The sequence below is a fragment of the Erpetoichthys calabaricus genome, chromosome 2 (assembly GCF_900747795.2).
Source record: "Erpetoichthys calabaricus chromosome 2, fErpCal1.3, whole genome shotgun sequence".
NCBI classification, from domain to species: Eukaryota; Metazoa; Chordata; class Cladistia; order Polypteriformes; family Polypteridae; genus Erpetoichthys; species Erpetoichthys calabaricus.
In genome coordinates this window covers 108,778,067-108,790,618 of record NC_041395.2, presented here as the reverse complement: position 1 = coordinate 108,790,618, position 12,552 = coordinate 108,778,067, and the positions used below count along the sequence as shown (strand labels likewise).

At 38.5% G+C, this 12,552-nt stretch overlaps 1 protein-coding gene across 1 annotated transcript in view; it reads left to right on the top strand.

Moving 5' to 3' along the window:
* ambra1a (autophagy/beclin-1 regulator 1a) overlaps positions 1–12,552 on the top strand; it is a 112,464-nt gene that overhangs the window by 87,974 nt on the left and 11,938 nt on the right. Inside the window, exons 10-12 of the mRNA XM_028794330.2 lie at positions 2,897–2,977; positions 3,068–3,168; positions 12,066–12,176. Of these exons, the coding sequence (XP_028650163.1) occupies positions 2,897–2,977; positions 3,068–3,168; positions 12,066–12,176 (293 nt within the window). The remainder of the gene's footprint in view (positions 1–2,896; positions 2,978–3,067; positions 3,169–12,065; positions 12,177–12,552) is intronic.

The window sequence follows — 12,552 nt, the reverse complement described above, 5'->3', positions numbered from 1 at the left end:
GTTTGAGTGACTTCAGGAGCAATTAGAACAAGTGAAAATATGACAAGGCATATTCCAGTAGAATTTCATTTGTTACCCTGAGGTCTTGGCTCAGCAGACATTTTATTTCTTTAAAATGCTGCCAATTTGTAGCCCCTTGGTTGCATTTTTGAAATGGGTAATCAGTCATTTTCAAGCACACTGTTCTGGTGCCAAATAATTTTACAAAGATTGCCTGGGTGAAGGAAGGGAGGTTTTTCTTGTGGGGGTGTAGTAGATGGAGTGGACAGGTGCACACAACAAGGATAGTTTTGAATGGCCTGTTACTTAAGAAAGGAATTAATTGTGGTCTTGAAGACTCAGCACAGCGTTTTTGGTGCATAAAGGGGTTTCAGAAGAGTACATGTTAACTATTATGAAACCATACCAAAATCAACTTTATGCCACAACACCTTAGTGAAATGTTAAAAAATGTTATTACCAACAAATATATTTGGTCCATTAAATGTGTGCAAGGTCATTATTTTAATAACATTTTCCAGAGCTAAAATATTTTAGTTTCAGAAGCAGCCTGAAGCATTGTCCTGCCATGAAAGCTTAGAGTGCAGTAAATAACCAACATTCATCAACTGTGAGTCTACTGATGCAGACAGTAGTCCATTGTTTTTTGAGTGCTGCCTAATTATCATCTTTGTTAGAAAAAGGGTCAGTATTTTCTTTTATTTACCTATTTTAAAGAAGGTTTTCAAACTGCTTTTCAGTAAGACTGAACCTCAGAGAGAGAAATGCTTATAGTTAGTTCATTGTCAATTGAGGAATCCATGTGAATGATGACACACCGGCTCAAAAGCCATCTTTACAGTATGGCAGTTTAATATATTTTGATTTTTCCTTCTGTGAAATACACTAAAGCTTACAGTGACTCCAAGTATTAGCAGAGACATTACTTGTTGTAACCCCTGGCAGTACACAGAACAGCATATCTGCAAGAAATAAAAAGAGATTAAACTTCATTTTTAACTGTGGACAAAATAAAAGTGACACCTAAAACCTCCAAAGTGTGTGATAGTCTGAAAAGATCTGCAACATGATTTGTATGCTCTTTTCTGCTTTGCTTTTGCTGATGTAATTTTCATCTAATGGAGTAGCAGACATTCATCAGTGCATAAAGTGTAAATCAGCCTTTAGAGACTGTTCTGTCTGTTAGTTAGAGAAGTAAGATTAGAGAGTCAAGGCAGCCATCTCCTTAAGCTGACAGAGAGGGTGGCACCACGTCGAATGAAGCTTGTCAGGGAAGTCCACATGTGAAAAGGAAGAGGTTGCCCTTTTTTTCTTGAAAAAAATCGCTGTCTATATTATTAATGACAATAGAAGTTATATGACAAAAAATGTGCAAATATGAAGAAGTTACATGAGGACTTGAAAATCCCGTCATGTCACATCATAATATCTAGAATAATGTGAATGGAATTGGGATGGTTTAAAACTTGCGGATCAATTTTGAATATTCAAATTGTTACTTACATCCATATATTTGAATGTCAGAATCTTAGACGGTGGTGGTAAAAGCTAAATTGTTCAGTGAATAGCTGATGTTGTGTTGTGCCATATTCAGATATACAGATGAGTAGTAAATGGAAAAATTGACGTGACATCTGAAAATGTCTTAATATATGTTTGTTTAGTTGTACAAATTCTGTTAATGAAAAATGTATTTTGCTTAGGTGCACAGTACTGAGATATGTTGCCACATACCTCCTGCATTAAAAAAAAACTGTTCAATACTACTACATTTATTTAAATTTTAAAGAATACTGGATTATTGTTGTAGAATATGAATTCTTAATGGATCATTTTCCATATATTTTATCTATTCAGTTTGTTACAGTAGGACCTCTCTCGTATACCTGTAGTTACTTTCTGACCAGAAGAGCTGTGTGTATTTTATCTTTTCAGTAAGTTAGAGCTCCCCCCGAAGAGCAAATGCCTCTTTTCTAAGTATTTATCTAAGTATGAGTAATGAGTAATTACACTAATGAGGTGGGTTGCACCTTTTCTGTTTTTGTTTATGCAGCATCCTGCAGGTTAAACTGTATAGCTGGCTGCTCTTCTTATGTCTCTGCTACAGCACACTTAGCAACTTTACTGTCTTATGTGTATTGGCTTAGACTAATACATCTCATCCTAACCACCTGGATGATCTTTATTTCATTTATGTATGCTTTTATAGTTCTGACGGAGAAAATGCAGTGGCTGTGCTATATGTGCTATTTGTAGGTTGTTGGTTATGGTTAACCCTGTCCAACTGAACTGTCAGCTTTGTTTATATACACAATTTTGACTATGGTTTAACCTGACTAGTTAACATGCCGATGTACGGTATATTACTGTATGTCTTTCGCCCTAATCTGCTGGACAGTTTCACTTGTGTTTTTGAACAGTGTTGTCATTGCATTAGTATACTTACTTTGACCAGGCTTTAGACAATGGTTTCAGTTCTGTGAGCACAACTTTTATATGCTCAGAAGTCATGTGTTTTGCCATATTGTGAGCATAATGCATTTGCATTCTCTAGAACTTGTCAGTTTGTCCAGTATTCATCACTTAATTTCCATTTCCTATTAGCTAATTTTCATTTTTCCACATGTTGGCTAATCTTAATGATTGTTTAACGTGAAATCAAAGTATTTGACATTCAGAGATTAATGTAAGCCAAGACTTTTTAACAGTTATATGCTGCATTGGTTCTCTTTACTGATGACAAATTTCATACTATAAAAGTAATGTTTTCAAACACTGGAGAATGAACATTTTCTCGGTAAAAGAGGTACAGAGTGTTTTATCATGCGTGTTTGAAATCTTCTCACAAATATATTTCCACACTTCTCCAACACCAGCTCCATTTTGCTTTTGGCAGGGACAATGGGGATCGAACCAGACACAGAATACCCCGCAATGCCAGGATGACTGCTCCTTCACTGGGGCGATTTGCCCCTCGGTATGTGACATCTGCTGTTTTATTTTACTTACATTCCTCTTCATTTTGCAGGTTCATGCCTTGAAATTTTTATTGTCATTTCTTGTTTAGGCGCTTCCTTTTACCAGAGTACCTGCCATATGCTGGTATTTTCCATGAAAGAGGTCAGCCTGGTTTAGCAACGCACTCATCAGTGAATAGGGTCCTTGCAGGTAAGCATATCTGCATACTTATCTGTTACTTTTCTTTTTTTCTTTTTCTTTAGCAGTAGCTTGTAATCACCACCCACAGACATTTGGCATAGCAATAGTGTGGCTAGCCTAAATGTTACTGGTAAAGTCATTGCTGGTTTATTTCCATACACTAAACATCTTTGTCTTTCTTACAGCAAATTCCTTCTTTGATTGTCTTAATAGTCCTTTGTTCTGTATACTTAAGCTTATATTTACTTTAGAGATTGGCAAGGTAATTAAGCCTTTTCAGACTCAGTTGTGGACCATGGGTTTCTTTTGATTAATTTAGTTCTCCAAAAGTGGTGTTGAATTATTGCTAGAGATTACACTTTTGTGATGCCACTAAGCCTTTTGTTAATTGTGTTTCGCCTCTTTTCAGCTTATCTCGACTTACTTTTGTCATTGAGTTCATTTATATTTTTTAAATCATTCAAGTTGTAGCTGTACTGTGAAACTGATTTTTTACACCCAAGATTAAAATATATGCACTCAATGTATTAAAATTTGTTTAATTGGTATAATATAGAACTGTTAACATTTTTAGACTTTTTATAAGGCAGTGGAATGTCGTGCACTTTTTTGGCATGTAGATTTAATATTTATTAATTTTAACATACCAGTGCTGTGGTGTAAAAATGTTTTATTTAACTTCACATTCTGAAAAACAATTGTTAATTCTTTGCTGTTCAAATTAACCGAACAAAGTTCCTGATCAAAAGTGGTAAGGGGGTCAAGAGAACAGGGAAGAGCTGTTCAGTTGATTGATAAACCAGTCCAATTCATGCATTCAAAAATCTGAACAAATAAAAAAGCAGTTGTTCTACAAACATGTGCAAGACTATTACAGTTTTGACATACTGTATTAAAAGTGTTCAATGTGGTTGAATTAAAATATCTGTTCATTTATTAGGAATAAATGTGTTAATAGTTTGGTAGTTTACAGCTGCACAATATATGGCTTAACCTGTCTTCTTATATAGTGATGTTTGTTTTACAAATAATGCCCATTACTCATGATTACATAGAAATCAATTATTTCATGACAGACAATGTAAAGTATACCTAGTATGCATGACACGTGAATAAAAAAAACAACCCCTTTCAGCATGAAGATGTGTCTCAACTTTGCAAATGCAGTTGTATGCATCAACAGCCCTATCACAAAATTTCACTAAAGTACCTTCATCCTGAGCAAATCTCCATATAGCTTGATGTTGTCTTTTTTTTCAATCCATCTCACTCTTTTCATTTATAAAAATCTTCCACTAGCTATAAGGTTCTTGGATGAGTCTTGTTAATCTTTTAATCCTGAAAATATACTTAACACGTTCATAAAAATTACATTATTATAAAATCCATAATTAAAGCTATCAATTTTTATTTTATATATCATTTGTAGAATGAGCATAGTAGATGGTAATGTACTGTATAGCAGTACTTAATATGATGTCGGTAGAACACGATTACAGTAATTAAACATCAAAGATGGTTGTCTAGCAAGTAAAAACTCAAGTTACACCTAATCATATTTGCATTCATCCGAATACACCTTGCTGCAGCACGCATAACTGAGCCGTGGCCGGGTGTGTGTGACACATAATCAAAGTTTTAGTCATTTTAATAGCTGGTGCTGTGTTTATATGCTGTGTCCTTGAACTTGTCTCATGTCTTCTCATAGTATCTTGAGCATCACAGCTCCAAAAAAAGATTGCCAAACAGCTGAAAAGGCTCAAGAAAGACTGAAAGGCCAAACCTTTAAATCTGAAACTTGACATGATAAATCATGGGTAAACCACTTTAGTTAACAGTGTTTAATCATGGAAAAATGTGGTATTAGGTGTAATGTTAAACTAACTTTTGTTTTTGTTTTTGTGTTATTTGAACAAAAATAGGGTTCATTTTTTGGGGAAAGGCAACAGTTAAAATATTTTTCCATTTAAATTAACAGAAATGAAAGTGTTCACATTACCGAGATTGACCCTACAAAGCGGTTTTCAGGAACAGGTTGGCTTTTCATGCTTAGGGAAGCCATAATTTTATATTTTTCAAAACAATTTTAATAGTATAAATTGGAAAAACCTGTAATTCAGAGAATCTCTTCAACCTTTAAATGGCAGGCTAAGCTTAAAATAACAGTAGGTATACAGTGTGTGTATGTATCTGTATATATGTGTATATATTATATATATACTATTTATACTTTATATATACTATATATAAAATATACACAAGGGGTTTATAGCATGTATCTAATATTAACTTCTTGCCAACAAGCAAAAAGGCATCTTGTTGCAGAGGGTAAATTTTTTAGCAGTGTCAGATCTTATGTATCAGCAAGCCATTCAAATTTAGCATTTTTCTGGAATAATTTAGAGTTTAAATTAAGTGTCATTGATAAATTATTGATTACCAGTTGCTCAGGTAGATGTCTTTGGAACTTGCCGTTGCATTGTTAAAACCTTCATATCCATTGGTTTTCAACTTCAAGTACACAAAAGTCTGCCTTGAGCCAACAAATGTCCCTACACCCACTCAACTTCTCCCGTTGGCCAACTTCAATGCCGGAGTGAAAACCTCCCCAGTTAAGAAATCTTTTTCCAGGCTTAACACTGTCCATGGATGTATATCTTCAATTTTGGTATCCTGCAGCAATCCTGACTCCTTTTACTTCTGGTAAATTACATTCCAAGAATCAGTTTCTATTGATTATGCTGAATGCCTTTAGATCTTCTCATCTCCTAGACAATCTTGAAGTTGACCTCCACCTTTCTCTTTGCCGGTAGTGAGTCCACATCACATTACCACCCATCATTATCTTAAGGCTGAGGCTGACTAGGTTGCATGGGTTACCCAGCCTCCAGGCTCTTGTTCGTGAACAACATCTTCATCTTGCAGTTTCTGCTCCAGGGGAGTTTCTTTTAGTTTTCATGTTAATCATGTTAATGAGCTGAATCCAGGACTCTAGGACATGAAGGCAGTACTGGTCACTGTGGCACCACTTTGGTTACTGTCTTTGCCCTTTGATTTATCTCATTTAACATAGAAAATACAAATAAGAATTACGATAGCTAAAAAAAGAACTCCCATCTTTGCTGTAAAGCACAGTTTTCAATTTTAGGTTGTTGTCTTTTTCTTTTTTTTTTTATTTCTCTAGTTATCAAGCTTTAGTATTTCACCACACTGTATATCACTCATCATGTATCATTTGTCACTTCATATTTGTCATGTCCCATTTGTCACCCTTCTCTTGTCACTTGTTACAGGTCCATACTCAGTCCTCATTCATCACCTACCACTTGTCACTCCTAACTCTTCACTTCTCCCTTATAACTTCTCACATCTCATTCTCTTATTAACAGTTGACTAGCAGGGGTGTGGAGAATGGGCTGTCAAGGAAAAAGTTTGGTTTGCTCAAATATCAAATAAATGGGGATGTTTTCTAAATGTATGTGTATGAAATAGCCATAAGCAAATTAATTACACTAATCAATAACATTCACAATTTGAGTTCAGATGTCAAGTAAAATAAAGATAGATAGATACTTTATTAATCCCAAGGGGAAATTCACATACTCCAGCAGCAGCATACTGATACAAAAAACAATATTAAAGATTGATAATAATGCAGGTAAAAACAGACAATAACTATGTATAATGTTAATGTTTACCCCCCTGGGTGGAATTGAAGAGTCGCATAGTTGGGGGAGGAACGATCTTCTCAGTCTGTCAGTGGAGCAGGACAGTGACAGCAGTCTGTCGCTGAAGCTGCTCTTCTGTCTGGAGATGACAGTGTTTAGTGGATGCAGTGGATTCTCCATAATTGATAGGAGCCTGCTTAACGCCCATCGCTCTGCCACAGATGTCAAACTGTCCAGCTCCATGCCAACAATAGAGCCTGCCTTCCTCACCAGTTTGTCTAAGCGTGAGGCGTGTTTCTTCTTAATGCTGCCTCCCCAGCACACCACCGCGTAGCAGAGGGTGCTCGCCACAACCGTCTGATAGAACATCTGCGGCATCTTATTGCAGATGTTTAAGGATGCCAGCCTTCTAAGGAAGGAAATATAACTGGCTCTGTCCTTTCTTACACAGAGCATCAGTATTGGCAGTCCAGTCTAATTTATCATCCAGCTGCACTCCCAGGTATTTATAGGTCTGCACCATGTGCACACAGTCACCTCTGATGATCACGGGGTCCATGAGGGGTCTGGGCCTCCTAAAATCCACCACCAGCTCCTTGGTTTTGCTGGTGTTCAGGTGTAGGTGGTTTGAGTCACACCATTTAACAAAGTCATTGATTAGGTCCCTATACTCCTCCTCCTGCCCACTCCTGATGCAGCCCACGATAGCAGTGTCGTCAGCGAACTTTTGCACGTGGCAGGACTCCGAGTTGTATTGGAAGTCCGATGTATATAGGCTGAACAGGACCGGAGAAAGTACAGTCCCCTGTGGCGCTCCTGTGTTGCTGACCACAATGTCAGACATGCAGTTCCCAAGATGCACATACTGAGGTCTGTCTTTAAGATAGTCAACGATCCATGCCACCAGGTATGAATCTACTCCCATCTCTGTCAGCTTGTCCCTAAGGAGCAGAGGTTGGATTGTGTTGAAGGCGCTAGAGAAGTCTAGAAACAATTCTTACAGCACCACTGCCTCTGTCCAAGTGGGAGAGGGATCGGTGTAGCATATAGATGATGCCATCCTCCGCTCCCACCTTCTCCTGATATGTAAACTGCAGAGGGTCGAGGGCGTGTTGAACCTGTGGCCTCAGGTGGTGAAGCAGCAGCCTCTCCATGGTCTTCATCACATGTGATGTCAGAGCAACAGGCCGGAAGTCATTCAGCTCACCAGGATGTGATACCTTTGGGGCTAGGGTGATGCAAGATGTTTTCCAAAGCCTCGGGACTGTCCCCTGTTCCAGGCTAAGGTTGAAGATGCGCTGTAGAGGACCCCCTAGCTCCAATGCACAGACCTTCAGCAGTCGTGGCGATACTCCATCTGGACCTGCTGCTTTGCTGGCACGAAGTCTCCTCAGCTCTCTGCTCACCTGCGCTGTTGTAATTATGGGTGGGGATGTCTCTCCTATACTGGTATCAGCAGAAGGATTTGTGGAGGGTGCAGTACTCCGAGGTGAGAGTGAGAGTGGGTTAGGGTGCTCAAACCTTTTAAAGAAGTTGTTCATTTGGTTTGCTCTCTTCACGTCTCTCTCGATGGTGGTACCCCGCTTCGAGCTGCAGCCAGTGATGATCTTCATCCCATCTCACACTTCCTTCATGCTGTTATTCTGCAACTTTTGCTCCAGCTTTCTCCCGTACTGCTCCTTCACCGCCCTGAGCTGGACTCGGAGTTCCTTCTGCATACGCTTGAGCTCATGCTGATCACCGCCTTTAAAAGCCCTTTTCTTTTGGTTCAAAAGGCCCTTGATGTTACTTGTAATCCATGGCTTGTTGTTAGCATAGCAGCGTTCAGTTCTTACTGGAACTACAATGTCCATACAGAAGTTGATATAAAGCGGTTATTAGAAATAATTACACAGCAGAAAAGGATTCTTGTGTATTGCATTCATAGGAAACACAAAAGTTTGTCGTCTTGCACAACACTTTCCAATTTAAAATATATTTAATTTTTTTAAATTCCTCATTAATATTCAAAATTGCCCAGATCACTGTCTTATGTAGCTGTTTTCCAAATATTTCTTCAGAGATCCACCATATTTGATTGACATTTTAGTGAATCAGTGGTGTTACGTTAGCAGCCTTTTAACCATTCTTGCCAGCTACTGGAATCTGACTACATAAACTTTATTAATCCATCCATCCATCCATTTTCCAACCCGCTGAATCCGAACACAGGGTCACGGGGGTCTGCTGGAGCCAATCCCAGCCAACACAGGGCACAAGGCAAGAACCAATTCTGGGCAGGGTGCCAACCCACCGCAGGACACACACAAACACACCCACACACTAGGGCCAATTTAGAATCGCCAATCCACCTAACCTGCATGTCTATGGACTGTGGGAGGAAACCGGAGCACCCGAAGGAAACCCACGCAGACATGGGGAGAACATGCAAACTCCACGCAGGGAGGACCCGGGAAGTGAACCCAGGTCCCCAGGTCTCCCAACTGCGAGGCAGCAGCGCTACCCACTGCGCCACCGTGCCGCCCCACTTTATTAATCCCATAGACAAATTTAGATGCATCCAGCAGCAGAAACATAAAAACAAAGATACAGACTCACAGGACAAATACAATGAATCAATCTACAAATAAATAAAAATGTTTATTTTGCTGAAATTGTTTGCTTATATGCAAAAGTAATGCATGACAAATAATACGTAAAAACTAGTGTGAGAGTAGACAAGTGGAAATGGTGGCTCATGATGTGCCAGAAATGGGAATGGATGCATGAAAAATGATATGTGGTGAAAAAGACATGAGGAACGACAAATCCAGTAAGGAATTACATCACATTGTAAAGTAGTGATTTTTGACAACTAGAAACTTAAAAGATGACACTGTACTAATAAAGTGGTACGTGACATATGAATCTTGTATCATACTGGCTGGCTTTTGTCACTAATAAAGTTCAGCTTGTTTCCCCTAATTGTTCATAATAGCCCAGTACTTGCAGTCTTTATGCCAGCAGCCAGACCACATGCACTTCAGAACAGGTTATCCACCTGAAGTTAAGCATATTTGGACCCGGCCAGTACCTGGATGGGAAAACATCTAAGAAAAGCTTTGGTTAATGTTGGAAGAGGTGTTGAAGAAGCCAACAGGGGGTGATTACTCTGTGGTCTGAATGTGGATCCCAGTGCTCCAGTGCAGTGATGGGGATACCATGATGTAAAAATGGCACCATCCTTCAGATAATACTTAAAACCGACGTCCTGACTCTCTGTGGTCATAAAAGATCCCTGGGCATCCTCTGTAAAGAGCAGGATATATCCCAGTGTCTAGGTTAAATTGACCATTATGGCCCAATCCTTTAGGCACCCTGATCATCCTCTGTCTGTAATTGGCTGTCTCTCTCACCACTTTGCCACCTAATAGCTCATGTGTGGTGAGTGTACTGGCATAGAAATGGCTGCCATCACATTATCCAGGTGGATGCTGCACATTAGTGGTGGTAGAAATGGCTCCCCATTCACTGTGTAAAGTGCTTTGAGTAGCAAGAAAAGCACTGCATAAATGGAAAGAATTGTTATTATTGGTCTTGTTGTAGGTAGAGAGACCCCATTAAACATGTTGAATAGTGCAATGAGCACAAGAGTGACATTACTTGTTCATTTATGTTTGTAAACATTTATACTTTGAGAGCAAGGTGAGTCTGTTTGAGGAAGGTATATGGTAGCCTTTCTTAAGCAGTAAATTATATTTAACTATCCTAGTAGTTTCTTTGTAAAGGAAAATCATCTTAATAAATTTTATTGCTTTGCAAAAATGTATATACTCTGGGGTCTAGTAAATGATTTACTAAAGAGACTTATCTGCTATAGGTAAGTGAAGTACTGTGAAGGTCATTTAATTAAAGCCTTTAAATGATAGATGTTTTGACTAATAACTAAGTAAAATTAATTGTACTAAAATACAGCATACTGCACATCACTCCCACATAGACTCTCCCTCACTATTAGGCACAGGAATACTTTCTCTTTTCCCCACCCATTGTTTTGGTTGTGGAGCAGATTTTTTTTTTTCCTTCTGCCTCAATCCCATGATTTAGTTGTGAGTATAATCTTCTTTTATATTGATTAAACTGCAATAGTTTTGCTGGTTAGCAAATAATCTTGCACTTTAGTATTATAGCCCATGACACAGCATTTGGGTATAGATTGTTGTATGCATTTTGTTGACAAGATAATACTGATCTTTGATGCAAGCTAGTTTGGCCCAGACCTTGTCAGGAGTAGTTATTTTGGAGCAGAGGGTATTAATAGATTAAAGAGATTTGTTCATGTTGAGGAGTCCCGAGTGATTATCCAAGTTATAAAGTGATCCTCTTTGAAGATCAATTTTTATTTAATATCTGGACCATAAGTACTTATTGCAGGAGACTAAAGGGAATGTAAATTCCTTTGAGGGTGCTAGTATCACCCTTCAAGAAAATCAAGGTGGAGATGTTATTCTGCTGAGGAGAGTATTGTTGCTAGTGTGCTATTCAGAACAGGGACGCAAAACTGTATGCATAAAGAGGGGTGGTTTGCTAATTCCTTAATGCAGCTGCCAGCTCTGTGATTGGCCAGTTCGAGCTAGGATTTCAGTTATGGCCCTGTGTTCATTCAGATTATTCCTTTGTGATTTGGCTGAATCAGGTTTGGAACATCATGTAGCATCTGCATAAACGCAATTAGCATTTTCTTTTCTTTGACAAGCGTCTCTTGCTTTAATAATAGAGGTTTAGTCCATTTACACAACTGTGCAGATAAAAAGACAAATGAATCCTATAATCCTTCAAAGTGCACAGTGGCTGCAGAATTCTGATAAAATTATGGCATGTAGGTGTAACTAATAAGTGTGTATTGAGCTCTTCTTTTTCTTGCACTTAATGTATTGCTCTTACAGACACAAATTGTATTCATCAACTCAGGCAGCTGCACTGGCAATATTGCTGGAAGCTTCGTTGAAGACAGTTGTCTGCCAGCTTTTTGTGGGCCACAGTAAACTCCTAGGAGTGTCACGAAGAAAGGAAATCCTCATCCATATTCTTTTGCCCCTGAAATGCTTTCAACACATTGCCAACAGTTTGATTAGCAAAAAAAAAAAAAAATAATGACACTAAAAATCTCTAGTATCCATGTGGTGTGGCGTAATGTTGTTCTTTGCACCCATCTTTCCTAATCTGTCTCACTGACATTTTCTGATTTCCATTTAATAGGTGCTGTAATAGGAGATGGGCAATCTGCTGTGGCCAGTAACATTGCCAATACGACCTACCGCCTGCAGTGGTGGGACTTTACAAAGTTTGACTTGCCAGAAATCAGTAATGGTAAGCTTGCTCTTGGAAAACATTGGAATGCAGCTTGTTAGATTCCCTGGGTTGCATTTAACAACTTGAGTAAAAAATTTGGTTCTTTTTATACTTTATTTTTTATGCTAGGCATAAATTTAGTTTGGAGCCTCTGTAGGATATGAGGTTAGCTACACAAGTGTGTTATACAAAGAGTTACCACACAGGGTTGATTTTTCTTTTTCTTCAGCTGCTGCTACAATTTTAACATGCATTTGTCATCCTGAACTGCATATTGGACTGTAGAACATGGGTGAAGGGGAATCTTTAGTGTAGGCAGGGTAGAAAGTGTTTGGGGTCTTACAAGTGAAAGAGTGAACTTGCACTATATATTGCAAACAGAGAAATTTTGAGT